Consider the following 27825-nt stretch of genomic DNA (forward strand, 5'->3'; position numbering starts at 1 on the left):
AAATTTCAGCTTCAACATTTCGTTTGTTTTCGCATTGTGTCGACGATGCAATGAAATGGAAATCTATGCAAATGCATTCTGCCCAGCATCACGGGAATAATTACAATGATAATGAAGACGAATGACGCTGATGACGAGAGTGCAGTGAAAAGGACACACTCATTGAGGTAATGAACATTTTGGTCCTGCTAATGGGCACAGGCTTTAAATGTTTTCGGGATAATTACCATATTGACCATTTTTGAGAACTTAAAAAAGTGGTTGGATTTTTTTCTTAGTTTTCCAGGTGTTTTTTTCCAACGAAGAGTATTTCACCAGTTCAATCCTTTTACGACTACCATAACTTTCAACCATTTTAATCCCCCTGATAATCTTTTATCGCTCAACAGCCGTTTGCCCCACGAGAGCTCATTAAATTATCTTAAAAATCTCGTAAACAGATTGCACAAGTTGTTCGCGGAAAACCCCCGGAAAAAATAAAAACCGGGAATATATGCCTGTAATGAGCGGTAAAATAATAACGGTCTATCCACATCCATCGCACCGCTGGCAATATGCCAATGTTAAGTCCTCGGTCTTAAATATAATCAATTAATAACTTAAAAAAAGAAGGTGGGGGACTGAAAACCACCTGGAGGACATCGTGCATATCGACTACGGTGAGCGAGAGGAGAAATGTGAATTTAAGTGAAATAAATGACTTTTACTTACTAATTAATGCCGTCGTAGCCGGCGCCCAGTCCAACGTGATCGATGCCGGCGACTCGCTTAATGTGATTAATATGCGCTGTGTGTTGAGAGTGTGCGAGTGGTCAGCGGAAGGATATCCGGTGGCAGGGTTGCCATTCGTTGTCAAGTTCATTAGGGGCCATTGTTGTTGTGTTCGCCGTCATAAGTCAGCGTTATTAAAATTTTCGCGAATTTGAAATGTGTCCAAGGCAGCCGCAAAGACAAAGGCATGAAAAGAAAGTGAAGTGTCTACTCCTTAAGTGGGTTTATTACAGGACAAGCACTTGGAAAAACTATATTCACTTGACTATATTATATCTTGATTTAGTCTAAATTTAAGAGTCATTCATTTCATAAAAATATGAATATAGAATATAAAATAAATATTGATTTTTAAATAAGTTATAATTAAGTTTAATAAGTTAAACATAATCATAACACTTGCTTTTTTAGAGTTTGGAACCATTTCTTTTAATTAGTTTTATAAAAATAAATTATAATAGTACTGATCTACTAAAAATATGAATATAAAATGTTAAAATAAATATTAGATTTTTGATAAAGTTATAATAAAGTTTAATAAGTTAAACATAATCAAACACTTGGTTTTTGAATTTGGAACCATTTCTTTTAATTAGTTTTATAAAAATGAATTATACTAAAACTGATCTACTAAAAATATGAATATTACATAATAAAATAAATATTAACTTATAAGAAAGTGTAAGGCCATTCCTTTTTTAATAATTTAATAATTTTTCCCTCTGTATACCTAAAAAAAAAACCAGGGAGACATCTGAGGTGGCCCAAAGAATGACAACGAATCCAGGAAGTGATTACGAGAGCCATTTTGATGGCACGTCAAAAGCAATGCCACAAAAATCAGAACAGAGAGGGGTGGCAGATAGGCAGTGCCAAAAACAGGATAAAGGGAGTGAAAAGGGCGAGAGGAGGCAATAATGAACTAACTGAAACAATAGCCTGACAATCAGGATCCCACACAACAAAGAGAAACCGCGACCGAGTCACTGGTTTTGATTGATTTCGGATGGGGCAAAGTTCCCTCGAGGGCATTGAACAAGGAATAAAAAAAATGACAGCCAGGTTTTTATCTACCAAAACTGTCATAAAATATAGATCGTGTTTGGAAACTTAAGAATTTTTTTTCATAGATTGAAAGCAATCAACAAATTAAAAAAAGTATGATGAAAAGGGGTTACCTACCGACTGCATCGTGCACGGTGGAGTTGTCGCTGCAGGAGAGGAACTTCGAGTAGAAGTTGACCATGACAAGGCCGCCGTTCTTGGCCAGCGCCTGCAGGATGTCGTCCTGGACGTTCCGGCTCGTGTTGCAGAGCTCGTAGGCCGAGGAGTGTGAGAATATCACAGGTGCCTCGCTCACCTCCAGGGCGTCCCTGAAATTCAAGGAAATTCAAGTTATCGTAGAGTAAATGTTGTGATTGAAATGGAGGTTAAGTTATGATTAAGATTGTGTAAAGGTTGAAAACAATTCAGGTTACGGGGGTCAAGTTGTGGTGGTTAAATTGGAGTTAAGATAGGATAGCTGTGATAAAAAGGTAGGACCAAGTTTGGTTTACGATGGGGCTAAGAAGAAGGAAGATGGAATTTAGATTTGGTTAAGGAGGGGTTAAGTTTCGGTTAAAATGGGGTTAGTTAGGTTCTGTGAGAGGAAAAGGTGGGAATAGTTTAGTTAAGGTGGGGCTAGTTGGGGTAGAGTGGAGGGATTAGTGTGATTTAGTTATGGTTAAGTTTGGGTTAGTTATGGTTAGGACGTGGAAAAGGAGATTTTTAGTTCCGGTTAAGGTGGGGTTAGTAAGGCATAGTGAGAGGAAACGGTGGGAATTAGTTTGGGATAAGACGGGGTTATTTGGGGAAGAGTAGAGGTATTAGTGCGATTAAGTTTTGGTTAAGTTGGGGTTAGTTGGACTTAGTAAGAGAAAGATAATGAACTTAGTTACGACTAAGTTAGGGTTAGTTGGTTAATTTTTACCTCATCGTTCCCTTGGAGACGTGCGACAGGTCGACCATCATCCCCAGTCGATTCATTTCGCGGATGATTGTCTGAAACGTTTAGAAATAATGGTAAGTGGATTAATCAAAGGTGAAGCACTAGTTTAATAATCAGTGATTAGTGCTAAGAGGCTGCCTCTGTCTCCCTCTATTTTAATATACTTATATGGGATTTCCCTCAAGAGCGAGGAAATGCCGAGGGCATAAAAACCTAAGCCGCATGTCATAAAACATAAGTAATGACCGCCAAGGCAAAGGACATCTCAAAACGAATTTCATTATGCATGGGCTTTTATTTAACCTCTGGCTGCCACTTGACCCTTAACCCGCTGCCGCCCAAGTAAATTGATATTGCTGGCTGCCAGTGTAATTTGTATTTATGCGCGGATTTATGGGGATTCATTGGCTGAATTCGTGGTCGTGTGTGTTTGTGGGCCCTACATAATTACTAATCTGATGCAAGTTGCCCCCGCCCATGCACCACTTGCCCCAAGGAAACGCACAAATTATGTGGGCAAAATTTATTACACTGCTAGCCGTTAAATTAGGGAACTCTGATTAAACATTTCAATGGAGGAAGAATTAACCCAAATGGAAGCTTTTGCTTTCTCCTTAACTTGGAGTAGAATAGCAGATTTATTTGTAAGACTGAAACTATGTACTGTATTCAGTTGTTACAGTTGTAAAAATAACCAAACTGGTCATTTTAAATAGTTATTTTAATAGTTTTAGTTAATTTATAGGATGTTATTGCTCCAAAAAATAGAGGTTTTAATAACTGAACAATTTTATAAATGTGAAATAATAAATTTCATTATAATAAAACAGGTAGCAAACTATTTAGATACCTTTTTGTTAAATATTTTAATTTAAGACTTAATTTCTATTTCACAAAATAAACATATCCTTAAAAATCCCTGCCCTTTTTATACTCAATTTCCCTGCCAATTTGCAGTGTATTTTATGTCCGATGCCGCCCCGCCGATAATTTTTAATTGCAGGCATATATACACAACATATCAGCATGCTGATAAGCATATATATAAATCCCCCCCCCCCCATTTAGGCATATATTTATATAACAACCGTATAGCGATGTCAATTGGAGGCGGCGGCATTTCGGTGCCTTTCAAATTAGCCAGCAATTTGTTGCTGTTTGGCGAGTGTATGTGTGTGCAATTGGGCGGAGTGTGTACTTAATGGGCGTGGCATTAAGGGCGAACCCAAACACACACACACGCGTCGAAACTAATTGCAAGTGTGTGCGTAGGAGAAAATGTGTATTAAATGCTTATTGTCGCTTAATTACGTCCACAAAATGGCAAATAGAAAAGGGATAAGGGGGCGTGGCTGGATTCGATTTTGAGTGCTAGTAGGGCATTAAATCTTAATTAACGGTGCATGGGCACAAATTGGTATTATGGACTTGTCTGTGTGCGGCCAAAGGGAGAGGTTAGTATATATTAAAATTACCAAATTATTTGGTGATTAATTACTTAGCCAGGCAACCGGAAACAAATAATTTGTCAGGCAATATTTACTGATGTATATAAGTACATATTTATTGATATTTATGCCGCTTATTTGCCTGAAACCCAACACCAGCAATCATTTGCCAGTTATAAAATATACATAATTATAATCAATTCAATTGAAATATGCTTTTTCTCTCCGGTTTTGTGGCCGAATCTCCATTTGATGCCGGCCAGTCGCATTTAATTGCATTTTTAATTGGAGGTTTTCGGTTTGTTTGTGGGCAAATAGAATGAATGCAATACCCAAAGATTTGCTTCCAACATTACAATTCTCCCATGGCAAACAGACATTTTAATGTTTTCATTTGCAAATAATTATGTGAAATTTCACGTCTTGTGCTTTCACTTTGACGGTTTCTTGCCTGGGGCCGATTGTCCTGGAAAAGGACACCCGGAAAATGCCTGTCGGACAGTATTCAACAATGAAAATGAGGCCACTTTTTGTAAGTCAATTTCTATGGATATTTTTCACATTTACTCATTAATGTCAGCGGGACTTCAGCCGTGGCTATTTTATTTGTTATATTTTGGACATGTTTTCACAACAATGCCGTGTTTCTGACGGTTTGACACAAACAGAAAAATCGCTTCCATTGTTATTAATTTTGCATCAATTGCTTTTATGGTTTAAATGATTTTGTATAGATTAGCCCCCGAGCTTTTGTGGAATTCCTATTTTTTGACCCGCCATCAATTAAATGGAAATTGTTCGCATCGATCTGGAATTTGTTCTCCGAAAATATTTAACATGCAATTTATGAATTTTGGTTACCAAGGCCAAATATAAAAATTGCATTCCGCGTTGCACAGAGATTTACCAACTGCAGGGGCAATTAGTTTGAGCAAGCCGCGTTTAAATTGAATTTATTTTCAAATTAATTTAAAATTTTTGCTCAAATCTGGGCAACAACAGCGTGAAAGCTGCAGAAAAACTCGGCTTGAAATAATCGCTGTGAAGAGTAAATAAATAAACTCGACACGGAATAAATCCCAGCAAGTTGTTGGCCCTTTTCACAGGGGCATTAGGGCACAATTCAGAAAACTCATTAAAACTTTAAATTGAAATAAAATAAATGCATATCCGCAAAACTTATATGAATAAACTGAGATATGCATGTGTTTGCATTTGTTTTTCTGCATTGAAAGGGGGAAATTGCAAAAGAAGAACTTAAGAATCTTGTAGTTATAATTCTCGTATTTTTAGAACATTTTTCAAAGCTCTAATTTAAATGAAGAAAGTTTTGATCAGCTAAAAAATGTTTTTTTTGTATGTTTGCCTAGGGAAAATGCACTTTTATGTGTTTTCCCTTTCAACGGCATTATGCGGATTTTCCTGACCCAGTTATCAATTATCAATTATCGCTTATTCATGGCAAATAGAAGAAAATACCAATTTGTAATTCCATTAGCCCGGCACCCATAACATTTGATTTATATGTTTGAATGCGTAAATGTGTGCAAATGCATTCGGGACCAACGGGGAGCCGGGAAAATGGGTTGGGTATTGGAAAAGCCGCCATCGTCTTGGGTTCTCCGGGTTGTTTAAATATTTGAAAATCCATTAAGCATATTGACAATGCCGATGTGTCTGTCTGTGTTGGCATTTACTTGGGCATGGGTTTATTTGTGTGTGGGAGTCTGCATCCCGGCTCTTATTTAAATATGCCCGCCTTAGGGTTTTCCTTTTCCCTTTTTCCTTTCGGATTTTTCTTTTCCCCAACCCCCTCCCCCCAGTCTGATTTGGCTCCCGATGAATGGATCATTAGTGCAGCTAATGGCGCAGACAATAAATGGCGCGGCCACGCCTACAATTTGAATTTGAATATGAATTGAAATGTCAGGGAGTACATGGAGGAATATAGAGTTATATATGATAGATCGAATTTGAAATAATATATATATATACATGAATATTTTTATAAGATATTGTATGTCTAATACGTACGATACATTCTGATAATATAATTATCTTAAAATTCCTTTCTCTTATACATTAATCTTAGGGGTGAATGTGGCCTTATGAATTTAATAACTGTCGTAGCTTTTTAAATAAATTTTATTTAAATTTTCCTCCCATAAATTCACTTTATAGGGATATTTTTCACAGTGTCTCGGCTGAGTGTAGGCAAATGAGGGTGGGGAAATGGAGGCCCTGTCTGAGGGGCTTACCACAAACAGACGCCGCTGGCATTTCCGTCCAAGCGATTGGAGTCGTCGAATGAAGGCGGCGCCAGGCCCAAGACATAAAACGGATTTATTAGGTCATTGCTGGCTGTGGTTGTCAGGGGTCGGAAAATTCGAGGGGCAACCGGAGAAGGGCTGGAAAACGGAAAACGGAAGGGATGGGAAAGCCAAACCCTCGGAAATGAAGTGTGGACTTGCCGCCGTTTTTGGGGCGTGGATTCTCATTATTTTGGATAATAATTTTTACAAAATGCCAAACAACTTTGTGCTGACACTGAACTTGTTATTTGCAAAATGAAAAAGAAAACACCATAACCATTAAAAGTTGATACTGATATGTGGAAATGAGCTCTGATAGATATACATTTATTAAAAGCATTTTTAAATAAATATATTGAAAGGAAATGTGTTCAATCAGGAATGGAGTTTTTGTTATTTTTTAAGTATATGATTTTATATCAGCAGTTACTTGGTTTAGCTTAGGTAGTTATTAAAAGTTAAATAAAACTAAGGAAATGTTAAGCTTATTGTAAACCTGGTGCTGAAATCGTAAGACGTTGAAACCCTTGCCTAAAATCGAGTGTTAAATCTTATCTGCCAACTCCTTATCCCTCAATCCTTGCTGCCCGAAGGAATATTGGCCATGATTAACAATCAAATGCCAAGCTGCAGCGAAGCACACTGTTTATCCAAAGCTCAATTGCAGGTCATACAGCCAAGCTCGCTTCGGGTTACTTAGATCCCTACTTATGAGCTCCTCTGGATAAATCCCTACCCCACATTGCCCCTCACTTTTCACGTATTTCACCCAGCCTGAAATAGTGGAAAAATGCTCGCCTCTTTCGTCAGATGCGTTTTGTTCGCATTTCCCCCCGTCTGGCTGTCTATCTTTCTGTCTGAGTCTATAATTGAGGCGCTTACTTTGGCGGCAAGGAGCGGGGAAAATGGTAGCGAGCAATCAAAGAGCGTGGCAAGTGATGGGGAAAACTGCAACTGGAAAAACAGCCCGGGGGCACAAAGGTGCACACAGCAGATGCTCGAGAGGGAAAGACCAAGAAGTCGGCTAAAATAAGCAGGGAAAATGAGATATAGAAGATGCGATGAGCCAAAGCAAACACCATGGCAGTGAAAATATGCGAAGAGCGTAATGAAAATGTTGCAATAAATTGCTTGGCAACCATGGTAGAAATTAATTGTATAAATATTTTGGCAAGAGAGAGCTAATTACAAGTTTGGCAGAGGTTTTAAATGAGTTTTCCCTTTCAGTTGCAGTTTAAAATCACGTTTTTACCTCCAAGCCAATCTTAAATGCTTAATAAAACGTTTGAAAAAATCCCTATGCAAATGTATATTGTGAATTATTTTAAAGTTGAATTACCTATAAAAAATTTTATTCGATCGAATTAAAAAAAAGTGTGAGTAGCCGACATGGATACGAGAGCAGATTCGCCTGGCTTTGATGTTTCTGTCAAAAATCAATTTGGTTCAGGGAGTAAAAAGCCCTTTATTATAGTATCCCTCTGCAGGTGAGTTGCACTTACAATAAAATATTTATCTTATTATTCGGCCAACTCTGCCCTTTAACCGAGTCCTTTATTTCAGCCCTTTTTCCACATACCCAGCAAGCAGAAAATTCCAAATTTGCAATGCAAATTTGATAAGCACGTTATATCCTCCCTTCTGCGCGGGCAAAAAAACATGAAAACTCTTGATGCGGCTGGTTAGCTTTTCCACCTCCCACTTTTCCGACTGTCTGACCTTCTGCTCCAGCTGACATTAAAAAGTCAAAAGTGGCAGTTCAGACTTTTAACGCAATGAAAAAAATAAAGAGGAGGGGGCAACCAGAAACACTGTCTTTATTCCATTACAGATATGTCAACATTTCGCTGGCGACATTGCGCATACGACGCGTTGAACACACGTGCCACGTTATTTAATGCATTTTTCAACTAACATTGACTTCGATTAGCTTGCTAAAAAATTCATTAAAAACTTTTAGCTGCCAAGACAGCAGCAACACATTCAACTAGCAGCCGACTCGCTGGCAGGCAAGTTGAATATTTTATAGAGTGTCGTTAGTGAATACCCACCTTTCTCCACTCTTTTTTCCCAAAGCAGGGCACACAATTTGTTGCAGGCGAGTGGCAAAAAATCGAGCAAAAAAACAACTGGCTAAACGTGCTGCAGCGAAAAAGAAAAATCCGGCAGCTTGTGCAGTTGGCCAAGATTGAGACTGGGAAATGAATGCTCCTGTTGATGGCGACGTCTGGACCCGCAGGGAAAACGGGTAGCAGTTGGGGGACCGGGGGCAAAGGCAACTAATAGACAGCGACGTGGTTGTTTGGGATCTTGGCCCAAGATGGATGACAAAATGTTTGGGCAAAGCATTTACTTGGGTGTGTCGGGGGTCGGGAGTTGAGAGGTCAGCCGGTTGCAGTTGTCAGGTGCAAACGTGAGTCCGCTTAGAAAATTGCCAATGTGGAAATCAATTTCATCAATTTTCCGTTGCCATCCCCTCCAAGTCGGGGCGACTCTAAAGTTGGTTCGTAATTTTTTTTGTAAAAAACCCATCAAATCCCTTGAACTCTGCAGTTTGTATGGATAAGGTAACTGGAACTTTAATGACAGCCAAATGCGATTTATGTGAGCGATTATCGAACTGGAAAAGTGACAAAAGTATTTTGAAACGAGTCCCAAATGAATATTAAGCGATGTAGAAGTAACGAAATCATTACAAAGCGATTTGGTTTCGTTAGATTTGTGTTTCAAATTTTGTTGTAAAAGTTATTCAAAAGATACTTATTTTATAAAGAATTACATAGCTTTCATGATGATTATTATGTTCTATTTAAATAATTTTCGTTAAGTCAAGACAAAAAGAAGGGTCTGGTACAAGTTTAAGAAAAAAAAAATTTCTTTTTACCAGTTCAAACTTGTTTTGGGAAAATATATGTTCCTTTGGGAGCACCGAATTTGTTCAAATATTTTCCCCAACGAAATTGTCACACTTTTGACATCATCTCTAGGGTATACCACGCAGCATACTTAATCATTCCGAACCGAAAGAGATTGCCCTCGCCCCAACCGGGGATTCACCGCCCAGCTGATTGAAAATGAGGAAATTGCTAAATGGATTTCGGCTGCTCTAGGCCGCTTTTTTTGGGCTCACATCAAAGGGGGCGCCCAAATCTTTTCCAGCAGACTGAAATTGTGTCTTAAGCTCGACTCAACATGCATTAGCAACACGGCAGGCCCATCGCAGTGTTAACAACGAGGGGTTCAAAGGGTAAGGGGTCGCAGGTGAGGGGTTAAAGGTTGCTCAGCCCGTCGACGGGCCAAACAAAAGCCGCTTTTGCAGTTGTTGTTACAGTTGAATTCGGCACGAGAAAAAAATATGTGCGGAAGGATGGTAGAAGAACGAAAAAAAGACAAAGCCGTTACACATGTGTCAAGGTAATAACGTTGCCTGAGCCTCAGCCGGGAATTGTCGAGGGGCATGTGGAAGATATGCCCCTCAGTCCGCCCGACTATTCCCAGAGCCCATCTACAGACGAGGTTGAAATACCAGAGGTATATCCTGAAACCATATATTAACTCGATCTCAGAGATTTGACTTTAACGTGCTTTATACATAATTTTAGTATACCTATTTGTAGCAATACTAATGGAAAAACAATACTAATAAAAATATATTATTATTTAAAATGATATTACTCTCATTATTGTTTTTATCCAATTACAATTAAGTAATACATAAATAAAATTAATATATATAATTATTAGGAAATATAGTATTATAATTATAGTTTTTTAATTAGTTTTTGTGACCTGCTTATAATAAATAATTCGAATTTTAAATCAGCTATTGAGACTGCGTTGACAATCAGTTTGCAAATTCCATATAGTCCAGTTTTACATCCCAGTTGTTTTATGTACATATTATAACCAGTTTAGCAACAATCAAATTCCAATTTTATCGTTGTTTTCCTATTTTATTTAAAACAAAAATATTTTAATATTGTGCTTTACAGTCTTTAAACATTGTTGTTCTTTTTCTTCGCTTACAAATATTATTTATTAGACTTTTCTGTGGTTTAATTTTTGACAGTGTTATTGTCAATAAATAAATATAGAATTACGAAGCATAAATTAAAAATGTTTCATTAACTTATTAAAGTTACCAAGGGTATTTAATTTATAAATTTCCAATTAATATTAAGATGACACCAAAACCTGGTTAAGAAAGTCCTATTTTTTCACTCCCAACTGTGCTATTGCCAGTTTGGTCTGCTGACAGGTGCGCACAATTTCCAGTTGAATCTCGGCCAGCTTTGGAATTGCCGGATTGGGCTGGGAGTGGGCTGAAATGGGTATGTTGGGCTGGCTGTTGTGAATTGGCGAACTACTGGGAGACATCTAAGCCCGGGCTGCAGCCCGCCCCCCCATTCGCATTCCCGGAGTGTCACATTTTTAGCCCTTTCATACGTGCCCAGACAATGGCAAAAGGGTCAACACTATTTCGGGACTCCGTTTCTCCGGTGGGGTTTCCTATTCCCAACACCCCGAACCTTTTGCTTCGACTCTGATTTGAGCGCATGTTATTGGCCAGATGAAAGCTGTGTAAATAGCATTTAAATCCCAGGTACACTCCACTCCTTTTCTGGTATTCGAGTATTCCGGCGCCTTTGGCTTGTTGAGAACTTTCAAGCCAGGTCACAAAAAGTGTTTGTGGTATAAGTACGAATAAAATGGGCGGGGGCAGCAAACCAAAATTGAAGTCTATTGACGACAATAAATTACAAATGGTCTTACCCAAAGCATGCACTTTGATGAACTACAATGAAATGCCAAAAGGCCAAAAATGGCAATACCAGCGAATTTTCCCCAAGAATATTTTTCACATTTCGTGCAGGTATGCTGTAGGAAATTCCAATTTGGAAATGCTCTCGATTATGCAACAATTTGCATCGGTCAGGAAAGTTCAAGCCTACCTGGTCTGGAGAACAATTAAAACGACACAGGGGATATCACATCGTTGGCTGAATGCGAGAAACATTTTTAATTGAAAATATTTGTCCATTTGACACTGCCATCAACCGCAGGGCCCGGGCTCGAAATATCAATTTAAGCAACACCAAAAAATAAGGAAAAAGAAATGGCATTCCGACAAAATAAATGCAAAGCCGAATTTCTTTGGGGAGCGGACACACAGTTTATTGATTGTGCATTTAAATATTTTATTGCATTCTACGCAAAACCGCAAACTAAGTTGCAAATAGATGCCCAAATATTTTACCATATTTATAGCATTCACACCCATCCATTTTGTCTTGCAGTTATACAATGGACAGTGCCAGAATTTTGAGGCAATAATTTGTTGCCTTCTATCTGTGCAGATGTGTGTGCCCGGTTTAATTAAAATTCCTATTCACCTAGCCCCATACTTTGCCAAACATTTTTGTCAGCTGCTTCATCGTGCTTTATTTGCCAAAGTAATCAAATTATGCTGCATACGAAATTCTGCAAATTGTTTTTATTGTCTCAAATTCCTTTTAAAAAGATAGAATGTGTCGGTGTCAAAAATAAAAGAATTAATAAAACAAACACTGAAATCTTTCAATGAACAATTTCAATATTGTTGAAAGTTTAGTAAATTGTGGCACAAAGTCCGGCTCACATATCGTATACGTTATTTGGCCAGAGCAAAAACAGCAAAGTTATTAAATACTTTAAATGTGTATAAAAAAGTTTGTAAAATGTGAGCTTAAAGCTTGAGCTAATGTTTCCAGGAAAGTCAGTTATTAATAAAGTCAATGAACGTAAGGGAAAACGAATTACAATTATTTTCGCCCTCAAGGCAATATGATATTACACAAATAAATGCTTTTCCTGACTTTGCAGCAGACTCCATTATCTCCGTACAAAAAATAAATCAAGAGATGAAATTACATAAAAGTTATATTTAACCTTTCACCAAAAATAAAAGCGCCCCAAAGTCCACAAAAATGTTTTCCGGTTAGCCAGCCTTTAAGGTAGGCGTGGCACATCCTGGCCGCCCCCTTGCCAACTCGGCAATTAATTAATGCTCATTAGTGGTGGAGCAGAGTCCCTGACAGGACGAGAGTCACACATACACACACACACAAAGGGACCACGCATAAAATTTGATAAGCATTTAAGCATGTAACTCTGCACTTCCGGTTCTGTATGAGTGTGTGTGTATGAGTCAGTGTGTGGGTGCCATAGAGGGAGACAGATAGAGCTGAGAGACAGTCAACTAATGCACAGGCTGCAATGATTTATTATTAGGTAGCTAAATTATTCACGCGCCCGGTTTTCGATGGTGAAACTGAGTTGGGGGCGCAAATAAAGATTAATGATGGCGTAGCTGAATTTTTGCACGCCCCAACCAACCTGTCAGCCGTGTCTATTTAACTGTCTAACCCAACCGAATCTCTAAATACACCGACAAAAATCTATGAAAACCAATTAATTAATTAAAACATTTAATGCTTTATCATGAATAAATATTTGTAGTCCAAACTGAATCATAGTTACAAGCGCGGATCCACGGGGAGGATATAGGGGATATATCCCCCCACTGTATTTTATTCCAAATTTTATAATTTCTACTCAACAATTTTTTTGTATCGCCCACAACCAAAATTTTGGATCCGCCACCGGTCATCAGACTTATATTTTTTAAGAGTTTCAGAAACATTCTTTATTTAGGACATGATAAGTAAATTTTACAAAACGAATGGTTTAATGTATTTCTTCTTTAGAGAGGTGATGAAGATATAAATAAATAATTTTTTAAGAACTTTAAATATATGTAGCCTCATAGTATATTATAATATAATATTATAAACCAGAATTATTATAATAATATTCATTGTGTTTAGCTTTAAGTTAACATTTTTTCCAGGACCTGTTTGTCTGTGTAGCCATCGCTTTTCCTTCGATTCTCCCTCTAGCAAATCCTCTGTTGTTTTTGAACGCTCCTTTGTGCAGATTTCCGCATCCATCGCGGAACATATTACATTACATACAAGGCAGCCTCGTCATCATTCGCATCGTAATTCAGTTGTGCGTGAAATTTATGCATACGTGTGTCTGCGTGCATATATATATGTGTGGGTTTTCGTGTACCATGGTGTGCGTGTGCGGAGCTATTCCATCTGGTTTTTCACAGTTGGCTTTTGATCCACGATGTGTCTCATTTACATTTTTTCCGCAAACTCTCTGCTGCTTTACCTTTGACGTTTTTAGTCGCGGTTCGTAATTCCCATTAGTAAAATCAGGTAGTAACCCCCATTTCGGGGTTATAAGAGAGCAGATTGTGGCGGTGGTCTGCGAAAGGAACTAGTCTCTTGGCTATTTTTGAAATGTATTTAAGCTTTTGATGTGGTAATTCATGATGCATTTGTGTTTTCCATCCAACGGGTAACTAGCTTTGCACTTTCATGTGGTACATCTTAAATCATTCCAATATTTTCATGTATTGACGTCTATTTTCATAGGCTTCTCCTTTCGCATTTGGTTACCCAAAATCTACCTTTATTGCTTTCATTACCTCCTATTAATTTGGTCTGATAAGTTTTCAAGTGGCTAAGAAATACATATATTTCCATATCCTGATAACTCCCCCCATTGAATAACAACAAACAATAATGGGGAAACAATGATGCATTTTCAATGCCAATGGGTAAACATAATTTAATACAATTTCAGCTTATTACTTGAAGCCCAGGCTCGAGACCTTTGATTTGATTAACATGGAGCAACGATTGTCTGGGGACCAATTGCTGGACCATCTGTTTAGTAATCGATGGTGGACCAGTGTATTTTGGCCCGAGTACAAATGCAATAATTTTCAATTTAATTCGAAAAGTGTTTTCCCATATCCGTAACTAACAAGCAGCAATAACAAGATGTGGTCCTGGCATGTTGGCAATTTAGAACACAACTTGCCTTCTGACAGCAGCTGCCTTGTGGCCGGGGCTTTGTAATTTTAATTAAGAGGGCCAGCCGAATATCCCAGCTCCTTGGGATCCTGGCTTAAATATTCATCCAGCTGGCCAGCCGGATGATGATGATGGATAGCCGAAACTGACACAGAGGCCAGAATTTGTGGGCTATGTGATAAGTGGAGATTGCTCAGCCGAGTCACAGCTCAAAAATAATTCCCAGTTGATGCTCAGGCAATGGATTACTAAAGCTCGAAATTGCTACAGGTATTTTTCCATCCAATCATGTAATTCATACGCTTACTGTTTACTAAAGTTGCATTTAATTAAACGCCTGCGAGCCAAACAGCAGCCAACACTTCTTCTGACACCAAACAAAGGATCTTTTGTTTCGCAGTTAATTTCGAGCAGCAAAGTACAAATTTCGGATGCATTTCCACAAGAGCATGAGCAAAAATGAACAGCCACTGCTTTTGTTGTTCCACTCATAATGAGCTTCCGCTACCGGGTTGTTGAACAAATTTCGTAGAGCCTTTTTGTGAGTTGGTTGCATAACCCACCCATATGAGACACATTTGATATGCAACGAACTCAGCCCGACTCAAAACTCAGCCCGCTGTTTATATTTTGTTATGCCCTTGTTCATTATGTATTTAATTACGCTTTTGTGCATTCTACAACGCACATGCAAACACTAAGCCGCAAAAAAGTTTGGCCAGAGCATGAAAAAGTTATACTAAAATGGACCGCCCTCCGACCCGAACTCTTTGTCTACTTAAATGTCATTAACAATTTTTGCAACGCCCCAACGACTTAAGAACTTTCCGTGTAAAATAATCAAATTATAGTTTTATATTTAATTAAATTATTTTCTAGCTTAGTGTGTAGGTGGTAAGCAGAGCGACAACCATCTATATGAAATGCAACAAATAAAAAGGTTTAAATATGTTTAAAGTATTTTTAAGCTAATAAAATAGTTAGTTAATATTTAAATATGTTTTTTTTTATTATTAATTTATGTCAAGTACCTATCACAAATATGTTAATAGGGTTACAAATCAATGAATTAGTAATTATATCCTATAAACTGCATTACTAGTTCAATGAGTTTTTAAATTTAAAAAAAATTAGTTTTCTCCACACTCTGCGCGCCTGAAAAAATAAAACAATAAGTTTGTAATTAAAGTTTGCATTTGATGCCAAAACATCAATTCGGATTGTTATCCACCCCTTCCTATCATTTGAAATATTTTATGCGGCTTACATAATTAGTCACTATGCTGGTAGAATTGTTATTATTGATGGTGGATATGGCATGTGCCATTAGGCAAATCAATAAATATTTGATTATATTTGTTGATTTGCAATTATTTGGTTGAATGTAATGAATAAATTACAAATTCGTTCAACCAAAAACGTGAAACAAATATAAAATGAAAAGAATTGCGAGACTCGGTTTTCAAAAGGTGAAATTTAAGGTACAACGAGTTTAAAATGATTTTTACTTTATGTTTGACGTAATTGTGTTGCCTAGTTGAAAAAACCTTTAGCCCAGATTGACTAATGGACAAAATTTTCTGTGGCTTCTAGCTGTTAAAGAAAAATTCTTGTTAATTTAAATATTGTGATTTCAGAATATAGTTAATTGGCACAATAACTATTATCCTTGCATTTTATGTTAAGGAAAAAGTGGCTTAAAATTGGCTATATATTTCTGCACTTAGCTTTTATTTCCCTTTTTTGCTTTACGTGTTTAATTCTCGTGGATCTTTAAAAAAAAAATATTTGTTTTCTGATCCCCACTAGAGCGCCATTCCTCGTTAAACGCTTGGTATAATGTTGGGAAAAATTCATTCTATTTGCTCCGCCGTCTATTCCCCAAAGTTGCTGGCAATTTCCGCAGGAGCCACTTTGAGTTCACCCCTCACTCGGCAATTGCAGATTGCATTATTGGCCATTGTTTGAGGCGTTTCTACCCGGATCTCGGGGCTCGTTGTTCGGCTAATTCAATTACGTCTACGTGTGTTTGCTTTGCTTCCCCCATCTGGAGTGCAATTGCAGTGATGCCCATTACACACCTGTATGCACACACTTCACGGCACTCAGTCACGCATGCGACCGCCATGCCAACGAAACGAGTTTATAATAAGAATAATAATAATAATATGTTGGCAGCATAATGCAAAAACATTTTGCCATTTATTTATGCCAGGAAAAAAGGGAGTAGAAGCCAGAGAAAAGCCGGCCCACGGGTCGGGCACGTAATGGAAATGAGTGAAAAAGTGTTGGCCCTTGCCCTTTTCCATATGCATACAGGGAATGTGGTATAAAAGGAGTGGGCCTTTACACACGTTCCACGTGCTCGGAGTGAAAATGAGTGGCACTAATTTGAAGCGACATGAAATTAAATTTAAATAATTAAACAAATGCCTTTTGTGCTTCTACTTATGGCCCGGGGCTTCCTTCTTCATTGCTCCGACCCGTTTTCAATTAATTTCAAATAGGAGCCCAGCTCCAGGCAGTTTTTTATCGGAAAAAGTCATAAAATGGCCTGGGGAAAAATGAATGTATTGTATATGCGACGAATCCTTTTAAATACAGAGAATTTAAAATTGCCTAGTAAATGTTACATTTTCAAGCTTTAAAATAAATTTAAGAAAGGCTTATAATGCAAGAATTCAGTGTGTTATGTATCTATTTCACCACTAAATTTTAATTAAGCAAGTAGGTTAGTTATTTCCAAACAATTGATCATTTTTAAGTGAGGTTACAAGAGGTAATGCAATAATATATATTGATTTGTATTTATGATGGATAAAGATAAATATAATTAAAAATATTTATTTAAATGAAGATTAATAAATAAATTTGACACGATTACTTATAAAATCTGTTTCACAGTTCAATTTCTTAGGTATTAAAAACCAAATTATAAATGCACAGCCCTCGAGCCAAATCGGCGCACTTCATTTAAATGTAACAAATAATCCAACACTTGTGGGTGAAAACTGAAAACAATTATGCGAATAATAAAACACTTGTGTGCGATTGTTTTGCCCTTTGGGGCGTAGCATACTTTTCAGCGTGACAATTTGTAGTTAAAACAAAAGCACACAAATGCGTGTTTGCTTAATGCGCTGTTCGCTGTTCAATATTTAAATAGCCCAGGAATTCCCTTGTTAATGAAAAATGTCGAATCAAAACCAATAATTCAATGCGTAGACCACAAGACAATGGCCAATGGGAAGTGCAGTATTGTGCATGTCAGGCTATAGATTTAATTAATGTTAACACGACGACTTTGACAGGCGCACAATTCAAATAGTTGGGGCCGCACACAGATACTCACACGGATACACAACCACAGTGCACCATGGTCCTGCTGATGACTGACAAATTGAAATGGTCGCTCCTGGCCGCCTAAGTGACTGACTTTGACTCGGAATATAAAGCTATATGCATGCCTATAGCCAGCAAGTGTGTATGTGTTGCATTTGCTTAATGTCTATTGTCCTGCACACACACAGACTCACCCTCACACACACACGCACACACACAAAGGAACAGGAGCTTGTCATGTCTGGACTTTGCAGCTGCCATTTGGTTTGTTGGCACTCAAGTTGACTGGCCGGGTTTATTGTAAACATGTGTGCTAACAACTCAGGATGTTTAGGACAATAACACACACTCGCACACCCGCTGGCATCCATTAAAACTGTGATTTACTGTGGCCAAGTTAAAGAGTGACCAACCAGAAAACCTCATCAATGTATCTATGCGCACCCAGTTAGCTGTTAACATTTCTCCAACTCAAAAACTAATCAATCAACTTGGAAAACTGTTAGCTCTTGCACACTCGACAACAAATTTTACAGCAAAATCAGGGAAAAATTACCAGTAATTCTGATTTTAAAAAAATCTGACTGTGATATAATAATCCTTTTTTTTATTATGAAATAATAGAATTTCCCATTTAATTTATTTGTCAAAAACACACTTTTTTTTAATAATATCCAACCTATTTTCCCCTGTAGAGGTCAGTTATCCCCATAAAGTTTTCACCAACTTCCCTCTATAAAAATTCCAATTTTGCCAATCCATTTTGATTCACTTTCATAACTTTATGTGCGCGCCATAAATTTTCGGGCAGAGCCCCTAAATTAATTGCCACTGACTTTTTAATTAACTAAAACTAAATTCCCTCCCCTCTCACCGCGCCTGCAATTTATTTGGCCACGCGCTGGTCTTTGTATTAATAGCTCGTAAAGATAAATTTCCAAAAACCTAATTGGTTTATTTGTCTGGCATAAAATTTGGCCCCAGCCATGGCAGAAATTTCCGCGCTGCATGAGTGCCGCTATTTAATCGCTGAAAACAATGCCAAAAATCCATTGAGAATAAAGAACAATCGTATAAATAAAATGGAAAACTTTCTGCCAGTCAGGTTGATTTTCGTTTTTGGCTTAAATCGCACGGTTTCGATTTTTACACAATTTTTCAATTTCATATTGCGGACTTTTCTCGATTCCCCGATTTTCCGCTGATGTCATTGCGCGCCACGAAGTTTTACTATTATTGCCGTTGGTTTTATTGCCGACTAAAGCAAAGTGTGTTGTCAGTTATCGATTTTATAGCGACCGCACACGGGTCCCCTGCTCCCCTAACCCCTTACTTCATCGCTTACCCAACGTGTTTCGTGCCTTATCGAATGGCCGTATCTATATGGACAACGCCTCTGTTTGATTTGCACGCATTAAACTGTAATCTGGTCAAGGTTTATATGGATTGTTGTTTTAGTTCTCCCTGCGGGATTGCTAAATGTTTTGTTTATATCCATTTGCCAATTCATCTGGAACCACTCTGCCCTGAAATGATCTCAGTCTCGAGGCGAAAGGCCAATATTTTGATTGATATTCCGATTTTATGACTCAGTTGAGGAATGCAAAAATGTGAAGGGGCAAGATAATCTGTGTTTTTGTTTGTTTGCCTTTACTTTAAAAATGTGGAGCACAAGTAGGAATATTGAAAAATTTTTAAATAAATAAAAATACTATTTGCCAAGCCAAAAATGTGTCCGAAAATATTTCAATGAAATACAAATTTGGGAAAACTATATCAAATAAATTACAAAAATATGTTTCCAAGACTTTAACGATTTACAATTAATTTTCCTAAAATAAAATGATGTTTGTTTAGAGGAAATTCAAGAAAATATGTGAACTAAAATAAGACAAATTTTTATTTAAGGAATTATAAGACAACCAGTAACTTTTGATTTTTATAAGTCTGCCAAGGATCCTTGTATTTCTGGAGTTATTTCAAATTAATTATCTGTAAACCGCAACTTCCCCCAGTATAAATAAAAACACAAACATTTGAAGTTCGATTCGTTTCATTTTTTATGGCTTCACTTCCGTTTCGTTAGCCTAGTCCAATAAGATTTTTGTGCTAAATGTTTACACATGTAGATTGGTTTTTACAAAGGATAAAATGGACATACGCACATTTATACACAATTTAAAAATAAGTTAATTAGAGTTACAACAATATATGTAGGTAGGTTTGTGTGTCGAATGCATAAATGCGAAAATTCAGGAAAATCATGATGCAATCATATAACTATGTATTTTTGTTTGAGTGTTACGTGTGTTTTGTGTGTTCTATAAATAAACAATATATATAAAGTTTGTTTACTTCAACACCTCGAAGTTTCCCCTTTCGTTTGGTTCAATAAATATTTTTTCTTTAACATGAATAAAAAATAAAGTTCTGTCAACAGTAGTGGAAAAAACGTTGCGATTTTCCATTTACAACAGTACATAACATTTATATATTTTTTTTATGTATAAATAGATTCATAGTAGGTATATCGTATGTAGTTAGATATATATCAACAATTGCCCAGGTAGCAAGTTTTAGGAGTAAACGTAATAATAACTACAGATATAAATATACATTTTAATGGTAATAGTTCTCTGTTCGTATCATTTCATTACTTCACTCTATACCCATAATCCCCATCACACTTTTCATATCCTTCTGTTTATAACAACAACAACTAGGGTTACAAATGGCACATACATTTCAGATCAAAAAGCTTATATAAGTAGTATATAGTAGTATCATTGTTTTATGCTCGAAAAACAATTAAAAAGTATCTCTTCGATGGCGTGAAATTTCATTTCGACGCTCATAACAAATAATTTCTTCTTCTCTGGCTCTTCTTTGTGGACAACAAAAATACTCAGTATTATTGCTTTAAGGCGGTGCCCGGAATTACAAAAAAAGAAATCCAGGCATCATCAAATGTGGACCACAAGTATTTCGGATCATTGTTAACCATTGTTAAAGCACGACTCCAGAAAAAGTACCAAAAAAACAAATAAATTTCCAAACAATTCCAAATATTACCAACGCACTCGTCTCACTCCTTCTTGTTAAGGAAGTGGAGTACGTAGTGGAGTACCAGGTCGTAGCAGTACTTGTACTCGGTCATATTCTCCACTAGTTGAGGACGATGTCGTCGCACAGTCTTCACCGCCTGGAAGACATCGACCTCGCCGTGCTGGATGACCTGCTCGATGCACGCATTCGCGGCACAGTAAACACCGGCACGACTGCGACCATCGGGCGAGACAACGCACACAGGACCGTAGTCGACCTTATTGCGCCAGATCTCGACCATGTTCATCAGATAGACCAGCGAGTTCGTCGAGCTGGGCACCTTGTGGCCCATGGGCCAGCAGGTCAGCTGGAATAGTTGGACGGTTCGGGTCGGGGCCTTGACCCCGGCCATCATTTCGGTTAGGGATACGATCTTCTTGTTGATCTTGAACTCCCACTGCTTGATGTTCGTATAGCTCTTGGACATCACATAGTGCACGGAGAACACAGGTCCGTATTTCTCCATCTTCGATTTATTGGGCCAGAAGGAGGGGTATTGTTGCGATTGCGAGGGCGGTTGGCATAGGACCACCACGGCCGAGCACTCCTGATCGTAGACCAGAGACCAAAACTCACCCAGAGTGTGCTTCATGGGCCACTCCGTTACAATGTACTCCCTGGGCTTGGTATAGCCATCCACAAAAACGGAGTTTATGTAGTCGGTGAAGGCATTGCCCTGAAAGGAGGTCAGGTAGGGCCTGAAATTATCCGGGGGTACGCAGAGGACATCCCGGTTCTTCTCTCGATTATCCGCTCTATGACCGCCCGCGCAATCGCCGATGGTAAATCGTGGGGTTTGCTTACATATCTGATCGTATTCCGACTGATACTCGTTCATTTTGGTGCCCGAATTCCTCCTGGCCTTGGCCTTCAAGCGATCCGATAGCTCCGATACGGGAAACCAGGTCTTGCCGCATATAATATGTTCCTCCAGGGTATCGTATATAAACTTGTACTGCTCGACATTCTCCACCAGGCCCTTGCGGGACTGCCTTAACTTCTTGAGGTAGCCAAAGACATTGAAGCACTCCTCCTCCTCGGCCAGCTCCAAATTGGCATCAATGGACATATAGACGCCCGATCTGCCGCCGCCATCGCTGCAGTGCACCAGGATGGGACCACGCATATCATCCTCGTCCTTGATGATATTGCCCACCACCAAGCGCACCCTTCTCCGGAACTCCAGCAGGGCATTGGAGAAGGGACACGAGTGGGAGTACCATTCGGTGTAGTGAAACTGTAGGATCAGCCGCTCGTCCGTGACCTCCTGCTTCTCGTTCATCTTATAGAGCCTGAAGGTCCTTATGTGGAAGTTGGCCAGCTGCTCTTCCCTCACAATGTTTATGAAGATATCACCGTACTGCTCGTGAACCTCCATATTGGGTGGCCAGTACTGATGGCACATGACCTTGGCGAAGTCGAAGGTTTTCGTCAGCATTACAATGGCACTGATGTTCTCCTGCCAGACCATGCGCCAGTAGGCCTGGACCGTCTCCTCGACGGGACCCTGGGTCACTATATAGGCATTCGGCTTGAGCAGACTGTCCACATATGAGGCATTCACATAGTCCGAGTCCTGCAGACCACCCACCTTCTCAAGGACCACACGGTTGTAGTCGTAGGGAATGCACTTTGGATTCTGGTTCTTCTCCAGATTGTTCTTCTTCAACGCATGCCGACAGGTGTTGCTCTCCACCTTGGCGGCCGTTTGGAACTCCAGTTTGTAGAGTACCGGGAACTTCCTGCGCAGGTCGCAGAGTTTCAGAAAATGTCGTATATCTATGGGTCCATTGGGTATCGTCTTCGACAGGGAGTTATTCTCATCGCGAGCCTCTAGCTTTATCCTTTCGAACGATAGCAATCCGCTGTTGAGCATACTCAGCTTGATGGTGTTCGGTATGGAGACGATGGCTCGGCTTTTCCGCTGCTGCTTTTCCACATCGTCGTATCGGGCGGATGACCTCGACCTGTGTTTTCCAGCCTTACCACCACTCCCCGCCCCACTACCACCGCCCGTGGCCGCCGTCATTTCTCCTCCTGGTGCTGCTGGTGATTTTTCCTCGTTTTCCGCTGCTTCTGGCTTTCCCACAAGCTGCTGCGTTGTCATCATCAAAATCACGATGCCAGAAAGTGTTGTCGTCGTCGTCGTTGTTGGGTGTTTTTTTTTTCGATTCGTATAGAGGAGGAAGTAGTCGATTAGTCCACTGGCCTCTGCATTTTCAGCGATTTTTCTTTATTTTTTTTTCTCTTTGGGTTAGTACATATTGCATTCCAGAAAGATGGGCGGGTTAGTAGTCGAATTTGTTAGCTAATTTGTTCACCTTTTTGTGGCTTTATGTGCGTTGCGTTGCGCGTTTGGTTCTTTATAAAAAGAATTTCGTGTATATTTTGTGTATATTCGTATTTTCTTGCTTTTCCTTCCTCCGTCTCGTTCCCTCGATTCCATTCACTTCACACAAAAAACGCGACGAGTCGATTTTCAGCAGCTGCCTCCTCGTTGTTGGGGCGAAAATCGTTCGGCGACTGAAACCGCGGCGCCCCAAAGAGCCGATTCGCATCGAAAACTAGCCTTTTCCTACCACACAAACCGAGGAAAATTCGTGGCGAGAGCGGAAAATGGCAGCGAGAGAGCCGCCGAGCGGGAAAATCCCGAGCGGAGAGCCCGTTTTCACCATGGCCCATGTGACTGGCGCCACTTGATGGGCGCAACGGCGGTGGGGCGGGTATTTTTAGACAGCGCGGGCGGACAGCGCTAAGTGGCCACCGTGGGTTAAACGTTCTCTAACGATATTATCTTTGTAATATAATAAATCAATTTTACATTTTTTTGAAAGAATAAATGATTTTATGAAATTGTGAGATGAAAAAATACTCAAAAGACTATTTTTAAATGGGTCTATATTTGTAATAAAGATATCTATTAATACCCCTACTTTTGGATAAGCTTGGATTAATTTACGCTTCTTATTCATTATATTAACTTCCAATAGGCCTTGTAGAATTAATGTAATACCCAAAAATCAAAATTCTGGTGAATTTTTGGAAAGATATTAAATCGTTCTCAAATATTATATGATTATAAAATTTCATATAAGGCCGAAGGATTTTATTTATATTTTTTCAAATATTATTTTTAGTATTATATACTAGCTTTAATTTTTTAAAATAAAATAAAATAAATAAAATTTCATAGGATATAAAAGATTTTCCTTTTTTCAAATTTACCTAAAATTATTTATATGTATATGACAATTTTCCGCCAACTTCCCTCACTGTGCAATTCACCTTATAGTATGAATGAAAATTTCGATTTTCCCATTGCCTGCTCATTTCAGCTTGTTCTGAAATTTTCCATTTGCCAACACCATAGCAAATTTTCCTCTCCCTCTGGCTATTTCCCGCTTTTCTTTACTCTCGCTGAACATTTCTCTTGGCGCCTGCGCCCTGCGTTAGTTTTTCACTTTTCATTTTCGTATTTTGTTCGTTGTCTATTGTTTTGAGATGTGTAATTGAAAATTCCGCAGGTTAAATGAGGAAGTGACGCTGGTTTTTTTTTCTGGCATTTTGTTTTCCATATTTAATTGGCAGGGCGCTGGTCGTTTGGAAAATGGAAAGCAAACACGCAGAAATATATCATTTTTATGCATAAATAATTCGAGAATATATACCGTCCTCAGTAATTTACATTTCCTGTTCGCAGGCAGCCAGCTGTGCTGGTTTGTTGATATTTTCGCTGCCATTGTTATTATTGCTAGACTTTCGGTTTGTTTGGGTGCACATTTGTGCACATTTTATTTCCGCATGCACACTTTGTCTGTCCCGGCGAACCACTGTAAATAGCATTTGGCACTAGCCCACGGAAAAAGAGGAAGCGGAGGCCCGTCAAGAGTAGCCATCAAGAACAAACAGTCCCAACAAATTGCCATTTCGCTGTAATCGTGTTTGAACCTCATCATTGGGGTTCGAGGTGCTCGAGAAAATTTCGAATTTCAAAATAATTACACGCGAATCCGACACGAGTGCAGAGCATCTCGAAATAACCACAAGTTAAAATGCGAAAATGCAAGGGATATATATTTAAATGGCTGCCTGTGTGCACTGACTGACTGAAGAAGGCAAAATTTGATTAAAATTTGATTGTCATCTGGCCTTGATGCTTGACAGCATTAAGTTTGATGACCTCACGCTGATTGAGAGCCCAGAAGCGCAGATGGAATTTCAAGTTCAGATGGCTTTTGATTGGAAAAATGCATTGGGAAATTTTTTTTTAAATATTAAATGGGGTCGGGCTATATTTCATGGACTGATTCATAATCGTACTGATTTCGAAATGCATGAGTAAATTCTAGAATTCTAGAATTTAATGAGATCATAGGATGGATTCATATATATTTTTTTTAATTTCGAAAAGGTTTCAATCATTGGGGGATCCAGGATTTGGTTGTGGGGAATAAAAAAAAAATGTTGTTTAGATATCATAAATTTGGAGTAAAGTACATATTTTATTTGCAATACCCAATAAATATTTTTTTTGTTTTTACTTGTAAAGCGTAGGGGGTGGGGATCTTCCCCCAAATCCCCCGTGGATCTGTGCACTGTATCCATATATTTATATATATATATAGATACTGTTCTTAAGTAATGTAATATGTATAAAAACAAGTCACTTTATTTTTTTGTTGGTAAAATAATAAGTTCTCTACACGATTCAACACTTAAGAGTTCACTGATTTTCTAGGAGATTCTCTTTAACCAACCGTGAACACACCGCCAGCTGCTCCCATCTTTCGCGCATTATTTAGTAAGCTTATTTGCATATTCTAATTATCGTCTAACCATGAAATCGATGCCCCGAATCTCAGGTTCTGTTAAGCGGAAATCCATAATAGATTCAAGTGTTGCAGCAGCCACCGCCGCTTATGCCCCATTAAGGCTCAAAGCCGGCCACAGGAATCGGAGTCGGATCACTTCTGTGGGGTGCGTCCGTGGGTCTAATTTAATATATATGATCCGGCCTCACGGTTGCTCGGGTCACACGAAAATCCCGCAGCAAAGCCGCTTGGTAATTGTAAACTGTAGTAGGCACCTAATTTGCGAACTGTTGAGCCATTAGAGGGCACGAGGTGCCAGCAGAAGAAGCTCCCATCCAGGCCCCCAAAGTCTCCCAATAAAGCCACGCAGCGAGGGCACTTAAGTACACAACTACCCTCACTCAACCTTTGCACGAGTTCCCTTCATACACTGAGAAGAACTATTTCTAAAGTAGCATTTTTTTAGCATAATAAAATAAGACTATTATGATTGTGATGTAAAAATTGAAAGGTATTCCATAACGAGGTGTCTGATTGTATGTGAAATTGCTTTTTGAATAAAACTATAATTGGATTAATATGTCAATGTTATATTTTTGAAAAAGAGATGGTTTTAAATATACCTATTTATATTTAGAAAAAAGATTATAACATTTTTTAAATTGTTTTAAAAAACTGTGAGTTGCACACATATATGTGTTCAAAATCCCTGGCTGGGTTAGTCTTGATAACTAAGAAAGCGTTCTAGAATTATTATTTAGCTTGCTTGTTAAGAAAACTATTTAATTTTATTTTTCTCAGTGCATCTTTTCCCCGCCCATTGTCCGTGTTGCACATGTTTATGGCTAAGCCAACAAAGCGTTGACTGCGGTTGACCCCAGCAACTCGAACAATGAAGTTGGCGTAGGGGAAGAGACAGGAAAAAGAGGGACACGGGCGGAAAGGACGCCTCATCAGCGACCAAATCCCCATGTAAGCTCCTCAAAGGACAGCAACCCACGGTTGAGGTCCAGGGACCGAGACCATGGACCAAGGACCGTTCAACTAATTAGCATTAAATCAGCTGTAACAGCAGAAAGTGGGAGCCGGACTTACCTTGCCAAATATGGTGAGGCCGCCGTGTTTCATGTTGAAGGTCGGCGCGTCCGCATAACTCGAGTCCGCCCAAGGGGTGTGGCAGGTTGAGGTCAGCGTCATATAACGCACCCCGATGGCGTACAGGGTGCGCAGTACCGCCAAGGAGCCGCCCAGGGAGTGACCGCCCTCTACGCCGGTCAGGGAGCACAATTGCTGATTCTTGTGGGCATCGATAATGTCTGCAAATGAATTAGAAGATATAAATGTAAATTAGTAAGATTGTTAAAGGTTGAATAAGATTGAATAGGATTTATTTTAGATTTATTAAAACATTTAATTCGGTGCAAAATTAAGGCCATATGACATTTTATTAAGATTTTTAAAGTGACTCAATCATATTTATGAAAGCCTATGGAAAACTTGTGTATACGGGGGTGCCACACAAATCAATTGGATCTTAGAATCACATTTTACTGTAAGTTTGGGTGTCTAAAAGTATGCAACAATATTTTTAGCTTAGAAGTTCAATGAGTTCATTCAGAAAGGCGACTATTATTGAATCATTGCATTCTTTTAGTAGTACCTTTGAGTTTATTGGTGGTGTTTTAGACACCTAAATTGGCATTGAAGAGTTATACCCTGTCTCTATGTGTACATAACTCATTAAATTAAGACCAGCAAGTTATTTGCAAGTTAAGCAAGTGTCGTAAGGCCATTTATGTTGTAACTTTTGGCCTTTTTAAATGAGATAATTTGAGGTTTCATTTATGAACAGGAAAAATCCTACCAAAAATATTTCGAAATAAATCAAGGGTCAAGCTTTTTATTTAAAGTTAATAATTGAAATCATTACGTACAAATAAACTCCTACTGGAATAATAAGTGAAAATTAAACATACTTTTGTTATTTTCAAGTCCTTCGTAATTTTCCCTTTTCTGCAACCTAAACAGATGTGTGGCTGAAATGTTTCTGGGGTTTTGTGGTCGGGCGCAACTTAAACTTCAAACTTGGTTTGGCATTGTTTTTTTGGCCATGAGTAACAT

General features: G+C 38.6%; 2 protein-coding genes across 4 annotated transcripts in view; both read right to left on the reverse strand.

Annotated features, from left to right (window-relative positions):
- The window catches only part of LOC119546231, a 131013-nt gene that overhangs the window by 3373 nt on the left and 99815 nt on the right, over positions 1 to 27825 (reverse strand). The window contains exons 12-15 of one of the 2 annotated variants that reach the window (XM_037852375.1): positions 26800 to 27020; positions 2741 to 2811; positions 1954 to 2144; positions 712 to 787 (exon numbers count right to left, since the gene is read on the reverse strand). In XM_037852375.1, the coding sequence (XP_037708303.1) occupies positions 712 to 787; positions 1954 to 2144; positions 2741 to 2811; positions 26800 to 27020 (559 nt within the window). The remainder of the gene's footprint in view (positions 1 to 711; positions 788 to 1953; positions 2145 to 2740; positions 2812 to 26799; positions 27021 to 27825) is intronic. The other variant, XM_037852376.1, reaches the window with a different exon arrangement.
- LOC119546233 (receptor-type tyrosine-protein phosphatase kappa) lies at positions 19824 to 23429 on the reverse strand. 2 transcript variants are annotated; one of them, XM_037852378.1, is made up of 2 exons: positions 23215 to 23429; positions 19824 to 22985 (listed from the first exon to the last, which is right to left on the reverse strand). In XM_037852378.1, exon 2 carries the CDS (start codon positions 22920 to 22922, stop codon positions 20874 to 20876), a length of 2049 nt encoding a protein of 682 aa, XP_037708306.1. In that variant the 5' UTR covers positions 22923 to 22985; positions 23215 to 23429; the 3' UTR covers positions 19824 to 20873. The 2 variants fall into 2 exon arrangements, with proteins under 2 accessions (XP_037708306.1, XP_037708305.1); XM_037852377.1 differs by having other exon boundaries at positions 19824 to 22988.

Source organism: Drosophila subpulchrella, chromosome 2L, assembly GCF_014743375.2.
Source record: "Drosophila subpulchrella strain 33 F10 #4 breed RU33 chromosome 2L, RU_Dsub_v1.1 Primary Assembly, whole genome shotgun sequence".
Lineage (NCBI taxonomy): Eukaryota > Metazoa > Arthropoda > Insecta > Diptera > Drosophilidae > Drosophila > Drosophila subpulchrella.

Bases quoted from the DNA above. Each gene is read 5' to 3' on its own strand.
- LOC119546233 (XM_037852378.1), bottom strand. From the start codon at position 22,922: ATGACGGCGGCCACGGGCGGTGGTAGTGGGGCGGGGAGTGGTGGTAAG.